The sequence below is a fragment of the Symsagittifera roscoffensis genome, chromosome 3, assembly GCF_963678635.1.
Source record: "Symsagittifera roscoffensis chromosome 3, txSymRosc1.1, whole genome shotgun sequence".
Lineage (NCBI taxonomy): Eukaryota > Metazoa > Xenacoelomorpha > Acoela > Convolutidae > Symsagittifera > Symsagittifera roscoffensis.
In genome coordinates this window covers 23391458-23406078 of record NC_087064.1, presented here as the reverse complement: position 1 = coordinate 23406078, position 14621 = coordinate 23391458, and the positions used below count along the sequence as shown (strand labels likewise).

The 14621-nt window shown below is 47.0% G+C and overlaps 2 protein-coding genes across 2 annotated transcripts in view; both read right to left on the bottom strand.

Annotated features, from left to right (window-relative positions):
* Positions 1-14621, bottom strand: part of LOC134841889 (leucine-rich repeat-containing protein 45-like) — a 449626-nt gene that overhangs the window by 40798 nt on the left and 394207 nt on the right. The window contains exons 2-3 of the mRNA XM_063857953.1: positions 11629-11931; positions 11446-11516 (exon numbers count right to left, since the gene is read on the bottom strand). Coding sequence (XP_063714023.1) covers positions 11446-11516; positions 11629-11925 — 368 coding nt within the window. The 5' untranslated portion in view covers positions 11926-11931. The remainder of the gene's footprint in view (positions 1-11445; positions 11517-11628; positions 11932-14621) is intronic.
* Positions 1-14621, bottom strand: part of LOC134841890 (uncharacterized) — a 263656-nt gene that overhangs the window by 213399 nt on the left and 35636 nt on the right. The window lies entirely within an intron of this gene.

Here is a 14621-nt window from a genome sequence, read left to right as displayed (position 1 = left end):
GTTACGAAAGCTACTGATAGGCAACACGTGAATCCGGAGAGCTTGGTATTGGCCTTGACTCGACTTAGGGATTTCCTGGTTGAGAGAGGTGTGACCTCTCTCTCGTTGCCAGTTTATGATCCCAATAGGGGAAAGCTACATCCGAGAGAGTTGTATGCTCTTGTGCATGTGATATTTTCAGAGACTGACATAGAGGTTCACTTACATAAAAAATACTATCTGAGCATATGCTAAGAATTGCGCTCGGCGATAAGTGGTTTTTATTAAGTTGCTCGATAAGAATTAGAGTCAAGTTTTAGATTAGGTTAGGTCTTAGGTACAGTATTAGGGATTAGGTTTTTATGTGATGTTTATGTGATGTTTATGTTATGTTATTGTGATGTTATGTTTTATGTTAGTGTCATAAAAGACCTGGGGGCACCCCAGGTCATCAAGGTGACAGCGTACATTCATGCTACTCTGACGAAAGTAAAGGTGGACGATCCACCTTGGTGCTAAAATTTTAAATCAGAATTGAAAAAGAGAATTTCAATGGAGAGTTTTAGAGAATTGATTGATGTTGCATCTTAAAATGATGATTCTAAGTCGCGACCTGTCTTTTAGATCTTGATTGATCGGAAATTGTTTACTGACATTGAATCAGAAGAGATTACACGAAGAGATTACACGAAGAATCAACACGAAAAGAAATGGGAGATACTAACGAACTCATGGAATTCCTCTCAGCGAGTCTAGGAGCGACTCTAGACGAGATTTATCAGCGGCTGATCGATTGTGACTTTACACGAGAAGACCCGGGGTTGGCGATGTTTGTGGTCGCACTCCTCAATGCACTGGGAAGAGAGGGTCGAGGGAATCGCCCTACGGAAGTAGTGTTGATGTTGGCCTTCGGTGAGTCCGGGACCGCCGAGAGAGGCCGAAACCGATTGATGAGATGGAGGCGCGGAGAAATGTCTGGCCACGACTTGGCTCGTGAGCCGGGACTAGGTGAGCAAAGGGACCACCGGCTAGGTGAGATGCCCTTACCTGTCCAACCTGCGCAGCCATTAATCGGAGCGAAGAGACAGCGTGATGGGCCAGGCCCGTCACACTCGGTCGACTCTCCAACAGCTGCTCCTCCCCTGAAGAAAGTGAGAGTGAGCGAGATAGAGATCCAGACGTCGGAAACGATTGAAACACTGGAGAAGAAGGAGAGGGACCAGAGTGAGCTGTGTGCCAAACTTCAGGAGTACAGGACCATAGCTCGGGAGAGAGATGAATGGAAAAAGAAATTCGAAGATCTGCAGGTGGCCTACAAGGAGGATGAGTTAAAGCACCTGAAGGAGCTGTATATGGCGAAGGTGAGCCAAGCGTCACCGGAAATCCTGGCGAGCATGAGGTCCTCGGAGGGATCTAGCGACACACGCCCCAGGACAACCGCGCAGGAGTTGTGCGCATCGAGAGGACCAGAGGTTCTGGATTCGCGTGCATCAAAGGGGCACGAGGCTCCTCAGCAGACACGACCGTCTGCCTCGAGTCAGAGGTTTACGATACCAGACCCTTCTGACACCTATCTAGCTCCTCAATTTCAGGAATCATTCAACCAAGTGGCCAGAGCCGCGATGGATGAGATCAACAGAGGCACTGAACGGACGCTGGCTAGGATCGTTCCTTCCCAGCGTCGTGATCCTTCATCAGATGGCTCCGAGCGGGCAACCCGCACGATAGCGTGCTCTGCGCCTGGAGGAGTCTTCAAGAAGTCTCGCGTGGTAGATATCAGGAAGAACCTGATGACACGTCATCAGTTCACGCAAGTGCCAGCCGAGCATCCTCGAGCCTGCTTGAATGACATGAGCTGGAACCCCGCCACGAGCGACCAAGTGATTCCCCCAGGGAGTCGCCATTTGATCATTGGAGACAGTCTGGTGAGAGATCTGAATGAGATCTCCGTCTATGGCCAGACTACCACTCTGTCCTTTGGAGGAGCCTCAGTGGCTCAAGTGATCAAAATGATGGAGTTCCAGGGCGAGGATCGTCTGGATACATTGATAATAATGCTGGGGACTAATGACGTCTCGAGAGCCCCCGTAACCCCAGAAAACAAGTGGGAACCTCTGTTGGTGTGTCTGTTGAATGAATTGAAGGAAAAGTATAGACCCAGGCTCGTGATCCTGTGTACGATACCGCCAAATCCTTTGGTGGGCACTACAGCTGCGGATTTTATGAATGGCAACGTAACGCGGTGGAATGAAATGACCCGCAATCTGGTGAGGAACAATCCTGGCGAGATGCGACTCCTGGATCTTGAAAACATGCTACGTATGACTGATCACATCGAGCTCACCAGAGATGGAGTGCACTTTAATAGCCAACGAGGGAGACATTGGATTAACGATGTGTTTCAAACGCAGTTGAGAGAAGTGGAGCAAGAATTAAGGGCGACCGGTTCTTTGGCTCGGACCAATTCGACCGGAGGGAGTAGGGTAAGGGCAACCGTGCCCGAATCCCTCGCCAACCGCCTAGGGCCCTTGGCAACGGAGACGGTTGGAGCCGTAACCGTCGCTCCGAGCTCAAATGTGAGAGACAGGCTGGGGACTGTCCCTCCTCCCAGGCCGCAATCGATTGGAAGCCGACTCGGCAGATCGGGGGAACAGAGTAATAGAAACAACTCCCAGACCGCGTCTAGGAGGAATGATTCGCCTGCCACGACAAATCCTGCTTCGACGGCAGGATCGTCGACAAGCACCGTGCCAGCGGAGGGAATTGAATCCGGCAGCAGGTTGCTTTGGAATAGTTCAGATCCTAGCCATTGGGGTCAGTATAAGACGGACATGTCGGCGAAGTTGAACATGAATACCCTGACGTGTCGGGAAGATGTGATGAGAATGACTGGCGGTGAAAGTCCCACAGTGTCGCGACTTTATCGGATACCGGGCGTGGATTGGCTGCTAGCAGAGCAGGAGAAATTCAGCTCCTCGACCTCACTCCGACATGCGGACTTGGATGGATTGCCTCATGACAACACCTTTGGACCTCTAAACACCCGGTCGCTCACCGACGTTCGAGATAGGGCCCGGGAAAGGACACCACCAGTGCGCAAAGGCAAGTTTCAGACGGAGAACAAACCCAGCAACAAGCATCACAAGATGTTTAGACAATTCTCTAAGCCACCCGGTCAGACGCCGGGTGAGTATTCTAGGGATTATCCCCGAACCACAACAGTGTCTGGAGACGACAAGAGATATGGGAATCTGAAGGCCCCAGTAGGTGATGGCCTTTTTGCAGCGTATGATCCCTTGGACATAAAGGCTGCCAAGTATCTGGTTGTGGCCGGTTCCGATTATCTCTATACACCCCGTTCTCTATTCTGGCCTGATGTGATTTTCTTAACGGCGCCTAAGCTGGACTGGGGACAGGCGATAGGCATGATGATAAGTGTACGGAGAGTGGTCAGCATGGAGCCGCAGGTGATAGTGGTTGCAGGCGCGAATGATCATCTACAAAGCAGAGGCCTATTGTCACGTCTGACGGATGGATCGATCCCGAGTAACGAAGTTATAGGGGAAGCGATCATGACACTGCTCTCGGCGATGGCCGAGGTAGAGGCAGCAGCAAGACAACGGTTCACCATGAATGTGGTGAAGGTGATCTTTGTATTGTCACCAGGCTACGCTGCGTTGCCTGAACCCCTTCAATTTGTGTACACGATGGTCACGACGATAGCGGAGGGGATATATAACGTGATAATTCCTGCCCCAAACAGAGTGGTGGACCCGGACAATTATTATCCGCACCGATCTGAGCTTCCCGCTGTTTGGTCTGACATCTCGAATGCCATACAGGGACTCAGAGATTGTAGCACAACTCGGTTGGTGCTAGACGAAGTTCTGGGGTTGGAGCTGTCCAACTTCGCAAGATTATTGAAGCTAAGACCAGGGGTAGGTGACGATCATCTGTTAGTACAACAGGTGGCTGATGATCTCTGGTTCAGGCAGATGGATCATAAAGAGAACGAGCAGGGAAGGATGATCAGGAAGAACATGACGTCAGCAGAAGAGGACCTCATGGCAATGGCTTTGCGTACGAAGCCACACAACAACATATGGTTGTATCTGTCACCGAGGCTGTGCACCTTGGGTGAAGACGCATTTGAGTATGCGCCGGCAATAATTAAGGAGATACACGCGTATTTGAAGAGTCTACTTGATGCCCGGGAGTTGGCTGGAGGCAAGATGTTGAAGCTGATGCAGGACGTGAATACGATGTCGCTGGACAAGTTCCAAGCGGACGTGCTGGCCACGAAAGCACAGTACGAACGATCGGATGCTATCTTGGGCGGAATGGGAGTGGGATGGACGCCATCTTTCCTATCGACGTGCTACCCGAGGGCATCTAGGAACCTGATCGCAAGTTTTGTCAAAGACATCAGGAAGTTGTCGATTGGCCTGGTGTTAGCCTTATACGTGACATTTGGTCATGAAAACTTTGTGAAAGGACCGGCAAACCTCTTCACCCAAGCGTTGGCCGACTTGAGGTTGGATGGACTCTTGACCCTGATTGCCATGACCTATGGTCGGCTGGGAGACTTGCTTGTGCTATTGCGTTACCCTGAACAACTGCAGGGACCCAGTCGTGAGTTCAATGCACAGTTGGAAACCGCCTCGCTCAGGAAGATGAAAGACTGGAGGACTCTCCTACTTCAATACCTCCTGCAACAGAACAGAAGCGTAACAGGAGAGGACAAAGTGGCGACGAACGTAAGCGAATGCAAACAGTATTGTGGCATGCCCTTATTAACAGATTTAGCTGTCATGATGCGGATTGATCCGTTGGCTCTGGTCCACGGACTAAGGGAATTCGTCACAGTGGTTTATGGACCGGCGATGTCCTTTGCGTTCCCGGATGTACAAGTTAAAGCGTACAGGAATTCAGTGTTGTACGTCAACCTGGTCTCAGTAGTGGATTGTTCCGTGCTGAATTGGGTAGAGCAGAGTGAACTGAGAAAGCTGGCTAGCGATGATAGGCTGTTCGGAAGAATAGCAGAGCCAGGTTGGGTGTTGATGGATTTCAACAACCACTTCAAATGCCGAATGGGTCGTGAGGATCTGTCCCACATCCAGTTCAACCCGAAACTCTGGAATCTGAGACCAGTGGTGAAAGATACAGGAGAGGCTGTGGTAGTACCTCAATTGCCGGGAGCCTATGCCCATGCAAGAGAGAATCAACAGACATGGCTTCCTGGGTCCAGGCCGCTGCCGGACCAATGCCATCGGTATCCACCGATAAGGAGGATGTTGTTGGGAGTCACATCTCCCATCATTGCCCCTCGTATCGGAGCAGCCCGTGACGCGGAGAAGAGAATGCAGAAGTGGAGTGGAGGGATGGAGCCGCGCTTCATCAGCTGGAACGTCGCTGCCGCGCACACGTTCGACTTCTCATTTCCTGATGCCTGGAGCAGGAAGAAGATCAAAGCACTACCCTCCAGGAGACCAGAGGTCTCGGCTGAAACGTGGAATGAAGTGTATTCTTCCGCGGACGACTTATCAAGACTGAAGTGGTCAGGAGAAGCGAAGGTGGTGATGCTGGAGGTGGCAAGTGAGAGCAGAGGTGGCTCATATGTAACGATAGAGGACCTGGCCCCACATGGTGAGGAGTTAGTAGAGTTCCTGGTCGATGATGAGTTGTTTTATCATGCAGGAGACATGGCCGTACCGGCTCGGCCGGATTCGGGCGCAGACGCACGACAAGGACCCTCGGGACCTAGGCCGAAACCTGATGCGGACGACGATGAATTGATGGATCAGGACGATAACGATGAAGGCACCGGAAGCAAGACGGAGAAATCGGGAGAGACCGATCTAGGAGCGTTGGAAAGGGACTTGCTAGAGTACCGGTTCAGCGAAGATGACGATGGGGAAGTCGATGGGAGTCTATTGTTGATGGCACCATCATCCTTCATGTCTCCTACAAAGGAGGCGTCAGCCGATCTATCTCCGATAGACCCAATAAGCCAGGCGAGAGAGTGCCGAAGCAGGGATCCACAGAAGCTGCTTTATGAATCGCCAAGGAGGAGGAAAATCGAAGAGTCTATGAAGATATCGTTCCTCAGCACATTACCAGAAGAAGAATGGGAAAGATATCAAATGGAGTTGGAAGGCAAGACAGGAGCAATCTGGAGTCGAGTAAACTTCATGGAGAAATCTTGGGACGTGATAAGGCGATATGGGACGCAGTCCATAATGAAGGTGGGATTGAACCAACCCATCATGCGTGAGGTCCTGGAGAAAATAGTGAGCTCCATGGAGTCGGATGTTCTGACCGAGTCAGTAACAGAAGACAGTGCCGATGATCAGCATGTTGCAAAGAAATTACCTGTCAGACGAGCCAGGAAAGGGCTGAAGCGACTAAAAGGGAGGACAGGAAGTCGAGCCATGAACCCGAAAGTGGTGAAGTCAAGAGCCAACGCAGTGGTGACCTCTTTAGCGAGCGCAGGTCGCTCAGGCGAGAGCGGGCAGGGAGATACTACAACGCTGACAGGGGGAGAAAAAGAGAATCTGATACCCCCTATGCTCTTGGCAGGTCTGACCGTGACCGCCACAAGGTCGAAGAAAACGGCGCGAACCCTGGCAGACACCAAGTTAGAAATGGAAGTAATCAGTCAATGTGGATCTGGAGGACTTGAAGATTACAGGCCCTCGCGAATCAACATGGCCAAGTTGAAACTGGAAGGACAACTCGACGTGGTCGAGTACAGTCGAATAACCGTGCCGGAATCGGTCCACATGGGGGATCCGGCAGGGGGTTATGTGGAAATGTTGAAAGCGAGGAACTCCGCGAGAGGGCACCTGATGGCTTGGAACGAGAAGCCAGCCATGCAAGAATACTTGAAGGGGCTTACGGAGAACTCCAACTTCAATCGAAAAGAATATGGGACAGTAATGTCATCAGAAGCGAACGAAATTGGATTAGAAAAGTTGCTAGAGCTTTCTTGGAGGGCGGCTCTCCAGAAATACTTTGATGAGACGATGAATGCACCTGCGACTGTAGCAGCATACCTGGCTCATCCTTGCGTGAGAACTGATCTGCAAGTACGACTGGCTTGGTGCTTGATGGGCATCAAAAGGGCGGAGTATGAAGCCAGCAACGACTCGAAATCACGAGAACAGGAGCTAGAATTGATGGAAGCTTTACGGACATTGATCTCAAAAGACGATTCAGCGATAGCATGGGCTAAACGGAAGGATGCCCTTTGCTTTGTCAGGTTTGTGGTGGATCGCATCCCCACTCCTGTGTTGGGAGAATGTATAAAGATCATTCGGCAAAAGGGAGTTGATTGCGAAAGGAACTTCCTTAGGGCACTCCTAGAGCTATATCAGGACATGCCATTGACCGTGCCAAGCAAGGAGTCGAATGATATGGAAAGCTATCGCAAGTTGGAAGAGGTGAGAAGATACTCCAACAAAGAATTGAGAGTGAGCAGAGACTTGATTGAAGCGGCCAGAGGACAGAAGGAGTTTGCAACACTAGGGAAACTGAAGTCGTTCCAATACGTGTCTGGCATACTGGGGATGGCGTATAATCCCTTCGTGAACGAAGAAGCCAGGGAAGCATACTTCGACTACGAGCAAGTCACAGTGCTCAACTTCTGGGTTGAACGGATTAAGGAAATTGGAATGTTGATGGTGGAACAACCCAAGCTGGGAATTATTTTGGAGGAACGAGTAGTCGAACCCTCGATTCCCGAGCTAAAAGGGCAAGTGAGTTTTGATTGTGGTTCTTGGGACGGTCCCTTGAAAACCAGTCTAGTAGTGATGTGGGAACTCATGAAACCTTCCTGGTGTCCCCATCCTAACGCAGGCTTAATCTGGGACATGACCGCGGATATCATGTTAGACCGGGATGATGATGCGAGTCTACATGATCTGGCCATGATACAACACCTGCTGGCCATGAGATTGACGAAGAAGAAGAGCAACCAGTCCACGGAGCTGTCCGAGGAAGGTACATCGAGTAATTGGTTGAAGCAAGGCACATGCTTGGCTCAACACAGTGGGATGGAAGGACATGTTTGTAACATGGGACACTGCCTGATTACGCTGAGCGAGCAGCATCGACAACTGGCACGATTGTACGGAAGATTGAGCATGTCAGATAAGAGTGCCATGGAGTTGGTCGCAGACTGCCATGGGGTGACGGACGTAAACCTGATCACAGCCTTGGGATTTTGCAGCATGACGAGTTCGATAGAATCGCTCGAGCGCTTGGAGCGTGCCCATGAGCTAGTGACGTCCCTCAGCGTGGAAATATTCCCTGGAGCATTACAGACAGAGCAAAAGATTGGAGGCTGGCGAGAAGCCCTAGAAAATGAAATGAATCTGAGGGATAGTGAAGCCTATCACAGACCTACTGGTTCAAAATATATGGTGGGTTCAAGCTCTGCGCCATACTGCAATAGCAAGTATCCTACGCACATGGTGGTGATGGATGCGAGGACGCAACAGGTGTTGGTTGACCAGCTTTTCTCTGTGCCAAAATGCGTGAGGTTGGCCAGAATGTCAGAGAGGTCATATGACTTGTTGGCAAAGATCTTTCGGGCAGTCCCGAAGAGATCCGAAGGCGAGTTGCAAGACGTTGTGGGTGAAGAGTTCATGATGCTGAACGAAGGCAACGTGAGTGAGTTCCAGAAGCAGAAAGCGAGTGGAGCGTTACCCACTGAATTCCCCACCATAGAAGAGAAAGACGATCTACATAGAATCCTGATGGAAGTGGAACCGTTGCTGGGAGCCTCAGGGTATCGAACCCGAAGGAACATAGTGAGAACCCACGGGGAATATCCTTGCCACTGCTTAGCGCAGACGTTGTGGTACCCCAAACGAGGGAACCTGATCCTAATTTGGGACGTGGAGGAGTTGTACTCCACGGGGTTGCCCGATCAGAATCAACCAGTGTCAATCGTGGTGGTTAGCGCCATGCTAGCAGTGAGATGGTTGGAGGCTTATGCGGACACAGATGAGCAGGAGACGGCCGTGCCGACTCCTGAACAGCTGAGCAACGTGAAAATGAGTAGTGAATTGGATCTTTTCAGAACCACTTGCAAGGTTCTGAGAATACCTAAAGCCATTGAAAGAATATGGTCAAGGCAAAGATTGATGCCTTGGTTCCGTGCAGTGATGACATCTTGGATGTATGAACGCGCGAAGCGTCACATGTCAAGGAACACGGAAGCCTATCAATCTTTCCAGCTAGACATAGGACCAGGAGCCTATAAGAGAGCTTTCCTGACGCATAGAAACGCGGTCACCACTGCGGTGAAGCGAGTAGCTGGAGCGCCTTGTGTTACTGAAGATGAAAAGAAAGAGGTCTTAAGAGCTGACCTAGAACGAAACGTGAGCCTGTGTCTTCACAACAGCTTTTGCAGGAACCGGGAGCAGAAGGTGAATGTGGACTTACTACCTTGTTGCAAACCGAGGCTGTTGGAGCAGGAGGGTTGGGGCACGGCCCGCAACTCTCTGGACATGTTAGAGAAAGTTCTGGAAGACAGTGACGCTGAACATCAGGATGGAGAAATGATGGAGTGAAGATGACCAAAGAAGAGAAGAGAAGGAGAGAAAAACTTGATTGTATTTGTGTGCTAAAACTCAAACCAATCAACCAAGTTTTGATTATTGAACTGGTGAAACTTTTTGTTTTGATTTAGTTTGGTCAGACCAAACTTTGAAAATTGTTGCAATTGTTAAAATTGTTGATTTTGTTGATTTTAGTTACTACTATCTATGTATGTATATAAGGAGCATAGGTGAGTATATTTACCTATTTATTCCCGACTGAAGTTTTTAACCTGTGTAAGACACAAATTCACTGTGTGGCGACATGGTAAGTTTGAGTAAATTCGCTCGAGAAGGGTGGGTAACTCAAGAACTTTCCTAGCCACAGAGTTTCTTAGTTTTAATATTGAAAGGACCGCATAAATGACTAATTATACTTGGTGAGTGAAGTTAAGTTAATTTTAACGGGTGCGTGGCCGTGCCACGTCCCACTTTTTAATCAGAAGCGAAAAGAAGTTTTATGGCGAGATGACGTAAGTAGTCAGAAAAGAAATTTTATCTAGGACACTCCTCATGGTGCAAATTTTGTGAAAATGTTGAAAGGCAGTGAGATGTAGTACGATGCCATTTGTGAACACGTAGTGAGTTGAAGTGGAGTAGATAAATTTCATTTTCTTATGCGATTTGTAAGATTGGTTACAGAAAACTGGATACCTACTTGACGATAACCCGGTGTTGTGCGATCAATAGGGACATTGATGGAGACTTGTCCGGGGAGTATGTGCCATTCTGCCAGATGACACAGCATAACCTTCCCGCGACGGAAATAAAAGTGACTAAAGGCCTTACGAACAAAAAAATGTTGCGACGGAGGGTCAGAATGTTCTGGAATTTTTAATTTTAAAATTTCGATTTGAAGGAGAACATTTCTGAGAAATAGAAAAAAGACGGCCATTTTGAATAAAATAGAGAAAAATAAGGACGACGCCATATTTTGTGACGAACGGTTGTATCCGAGACGAGAAAATTACGGAGCCTCTTATCGTGGCAATAACACACGATAAGGACCTTAGTGACAGATATTTGTGGAGACGGAGGCTTCGGTGGGGGGAAGAGAAATACCACGGAACCCTCCCGGGACACGAAATATAGGAGATAAGAGTGTTATCTCAAGAAAATCACGGGAGCGGAGGCTTGGTCCCCCAGAGACTGTTATATGTGAAGGGACTGTGTAAACTAGCTATAACAGTTGCTGGAATGTCCTAGATATTAATTAAACACCGATATTATTTGATATTTCAGAGTATGAGTAGATAGAGAAAGGAAAAGGTCAATCCATCTCCAATGGATTTAATATAAAACTGTCACACAAAAACATGTAAAAATAGGTTGTTCGAGCCGTGTTTTTAATGACAATCACGTAGTCTGAGGATCCGAGACTCAGCTATGTGGTTGTGTTCGCATGCAAACGAAAGCTGATCAAAAGTCGTTTGACTGATGGCCTAAAAATAGTAACTTTTTACTTTGCCCTAGACAGACCAGAAAATCAACTGGCAAGGTCGAGACGGTGAAAAACGAGTGGAATTAAGGTAACTGACGCCTGCCAGTCGTCAATAGGTACTTTTTCTACGCTCCGTCGCTGTGTGATATTTGGGCGAATGTTACATGTAGAGGAGGGACGGTTGAAGTAAATACTTTTAATGGCAATGCATTAAATGCTGGTATGGGCCCTATCCAGCTTGTGCACGACCGTATCTAAACGGAGGGGCGCCTTTTAAAATTTACCTTTTTTTTATTCAATATGAACTGAACCTAAATTTAGAACTTCTAATTTTGAGATCAAAAAAATTTACGGGAAAAAAAGTCTAGTACCCGATTGCAATACCCTTGCTTATCGCAAGGGTAATCGTAAGACAATTACTTCTCAATTGATTGATTATGTCTCAGCAGTCTCCCGAGAACTTCAGCAGATCCTGATCTCAGATTGTTACCCTAGAAACAAAATGACATTTGCCGCAGTTTCAGTTAACCTTTCAGTTAGTGTTAAATGGTAACCTTCCTAGAGAAAATAAATTTGGACTACCAAATATCAAAAAACTAATACCTTTAAGAAAAGAGTCTTCACAGAAGAGTTCTCAATTAATCCATTCAGCAAATGCTTAGCTCCATCGTCTCCCAAAACACAATCCGCAAAATCGAGCAAAGCAACGAATGACGTTTTGGACAAAAGCAGGCCAAGCACAGAGCAAGTCTCGAGATTAAGTGAGCAACCCCGTAAACTCACAGACGACTTTTCTGAGTCACCGGAATTTTTCAGACTCGTGGTTACTGATTCTTGTGGGAGAATATCTATGTCCTCGCACAGTTTCAGATAAAAGGCATACAACGGCTCAGTTTTCATGCTTCTGAAAAATGGAACTTCACAGTTAACCACCAAGGCTCGGAAAGAATTCCGCGCACTATATATTAACATTCTCGAACAAAAATTCCGATTCAAAAATTGAACTGGTAGAAAATTGATTAAAAATTTCACACAAATTCATGTATTCTGACGGCCAAGAAAACACAGAAAAACACGGATAGCAGGTTGCTGGGCAAGAGTAATCAGAAGGTCAAAAGTATCATAGTAACCGAGGTTGCAGTCAGGAGTTCCTTCATCGCGTATTCCAGTCAAAATCCTTCGAATTTTGTAGATATGGAAGTGATAATGATAAAAGAAGATGACAAGTGTTGATGTCCTTACAATTAAAATCGATACGGGTTATGTTTCTTCAATAAAAACACGCAACTCGACACGAGAAAATATAATAATAAAGTGTGACAAAAAAAATTTAGTCGAAAATTATTTTGTCATTTATTGTTCCGAGTACGCAAGGGGCGTTCGCAATTAGTATTGCCATGGAGATTCTCTGAATTAAAAGCTGCCTGCTCTGGGTTCCGCAGTGCTTATGCTTAGGTTCTTACAAAGCTTGCTCAAAAAAATTTCCGTGCTGGGGCTGGCCGCGCCCTGAATCTCAAAAGCTAGCAGTTGAAAAAGATACCCATCATCTACTAGATCTTTATACTTGTCATTTTTTCGCTCTTCCGCTTCAGCGGCAGCTGTTCCAGGGTTACAAACAGACCCGGCAGCACTAGTCCCACTAGGAGCTAAGGAGTCTACAACCGTAACAACCCACAGGAGCTGCTTACCAACAGCCCATGGAACGAGCGTCAAACCGTCTGGTCGCTTCTGATCGGTCCTGCAGAGGTGTCGTGGTTCTAAAACAGACGGACTGTGAGTAGAAGATAAACTCTGCTTTAAAAGGGCATTGAGGTTTGAATGCCTAGAGAATCTCCCTGCACTTTTGATGCAAGAAAGACCTGTGACATTCGACCAGAATGGACGAAAATTCAGATTCGGCAATTTCGAATTATTAGCAGCTAACCTTCCGATTAAGCAGTTTTGAAGGATTAGCAGTGTTATTGGAACGATCAGTCAAACTGTGAAGGCTGGAATATTCTGGTATTTCAGATTTGTAAAATTTCGAAGTATGACGTCATATTTCTGAGAAACGTCAGAATCGGCCATTTTGGAAGAAAACCACAAAAAATCAGATCAACAATAGTTGCGATAGCGATAACTACGAGAATTGTGATAGAAAAACAACAACGAATTGCAGAGTCAGCAGAGACCGTTCCGAGTTGCAACGATTGTGTCGCTACAATCGTTGCAAGGCCGTTCACAACAACGGTGAAGGGTGGAAAAACTGCCTTCCGGAAGGAAGATAAGGGCGTTATTTCCCCGGATTCAAGAATCCGGAGGGGTCTCGGGACTGGAACTTATATGATTTTATACAGATTTTTAGCTTCCCTATTATGTCCTGAATTGAATTTATTTAACATCTGATTTCTTTTTACGACGATAAGAAGCTAGGAGTAGGGAAAAGGATTGATCCATCTTCGATGGAGATGATGATTTTTATCTACTGAACAAAAACAATAGTAATATAATAAGTAGTAGTAGCCCTGTTTTTAGATGTGACCTCGTGGTCTGGGAATAGTGAGACCCAGCCATGAGCTCACTAATTTTGCATGTAGTTAAGTTAATTTGAGTGTTTTGACCGAAGCCGAAAGCAGTAACGTTTCTGTCGACCCGATGTTAGAAAGACCACCAAAAGAACTGGCCTTGGTAGAGACGGTGAAAAGCATGTAGAGCTTATTTTAGAGGCTGGCCAGTGGTTTTTTTATTTTAGCTTTGTTTTCCGTCGATATGTACTTCCGGGCGAATGTTTCATAGATGTTTTTATGGCGCTCCTGGTTGTTATTCTTTTTTAACATTATGACCGACACAACCGTTAACGAGCACTCCGCGCCGAGCGAATGCTCATAATAACGCCCTAAATAGGCCCTAACCGCCGGGGAGGAGCGGTAGTTCGGAACGCGGAAGCCTTCCGGATTCCCGTGAATAGCTTTAGAACCTAGTCAAGTGTGCCAGTCGGTCATATCTGGAAGTTTGACCTTGAGGGACACAAAAATACGTAATTTTGGAAATTCCGATTCAAAAATTCCAAATTCCAAAAATTCCGATTCAAAAATTGAACTGGTAGAAAATTGATTAAAAATTTCACACAAATTCATGTATTCTGACGGCCAAGAAAACACAGAAAAACACGGATAGCAGGTTGCTGGGCAAGAGTAATCAGAAGGTCAAAAGTATCATAGTAACCGAGGTTGCAGTCAGGAGTTCCTTCATCGCGTATTCCAGTCAAAATCCTTCGAATTTTGTAGATATGGAAGTGATAATGATAAAAGAAGATGACAAGTGTTGATGTCCTTACAATTAAAATCGATACGGGTTATGTTTCTTCAATAAAAACACGCAACTCGACACGAGAAAATATAATAATAAAGTGTGACAAAAAAAATTTAGTCGAAAATTATTTTGTCATTTATTGTTCCGAGTACGCAAGGGGCGTTCGCAATTAGTATTGCCATGGAGATTCTCTGAATTAAAAGCTGCCTGCTCTGGGTTCCGCAGTGCTTATGCTTAGGTTCTTACAAAGCTTGCTCAAAAAAATTTCCGTGCTGGGGCTGGCCGCGCCCTGAATCTCAAAAGCT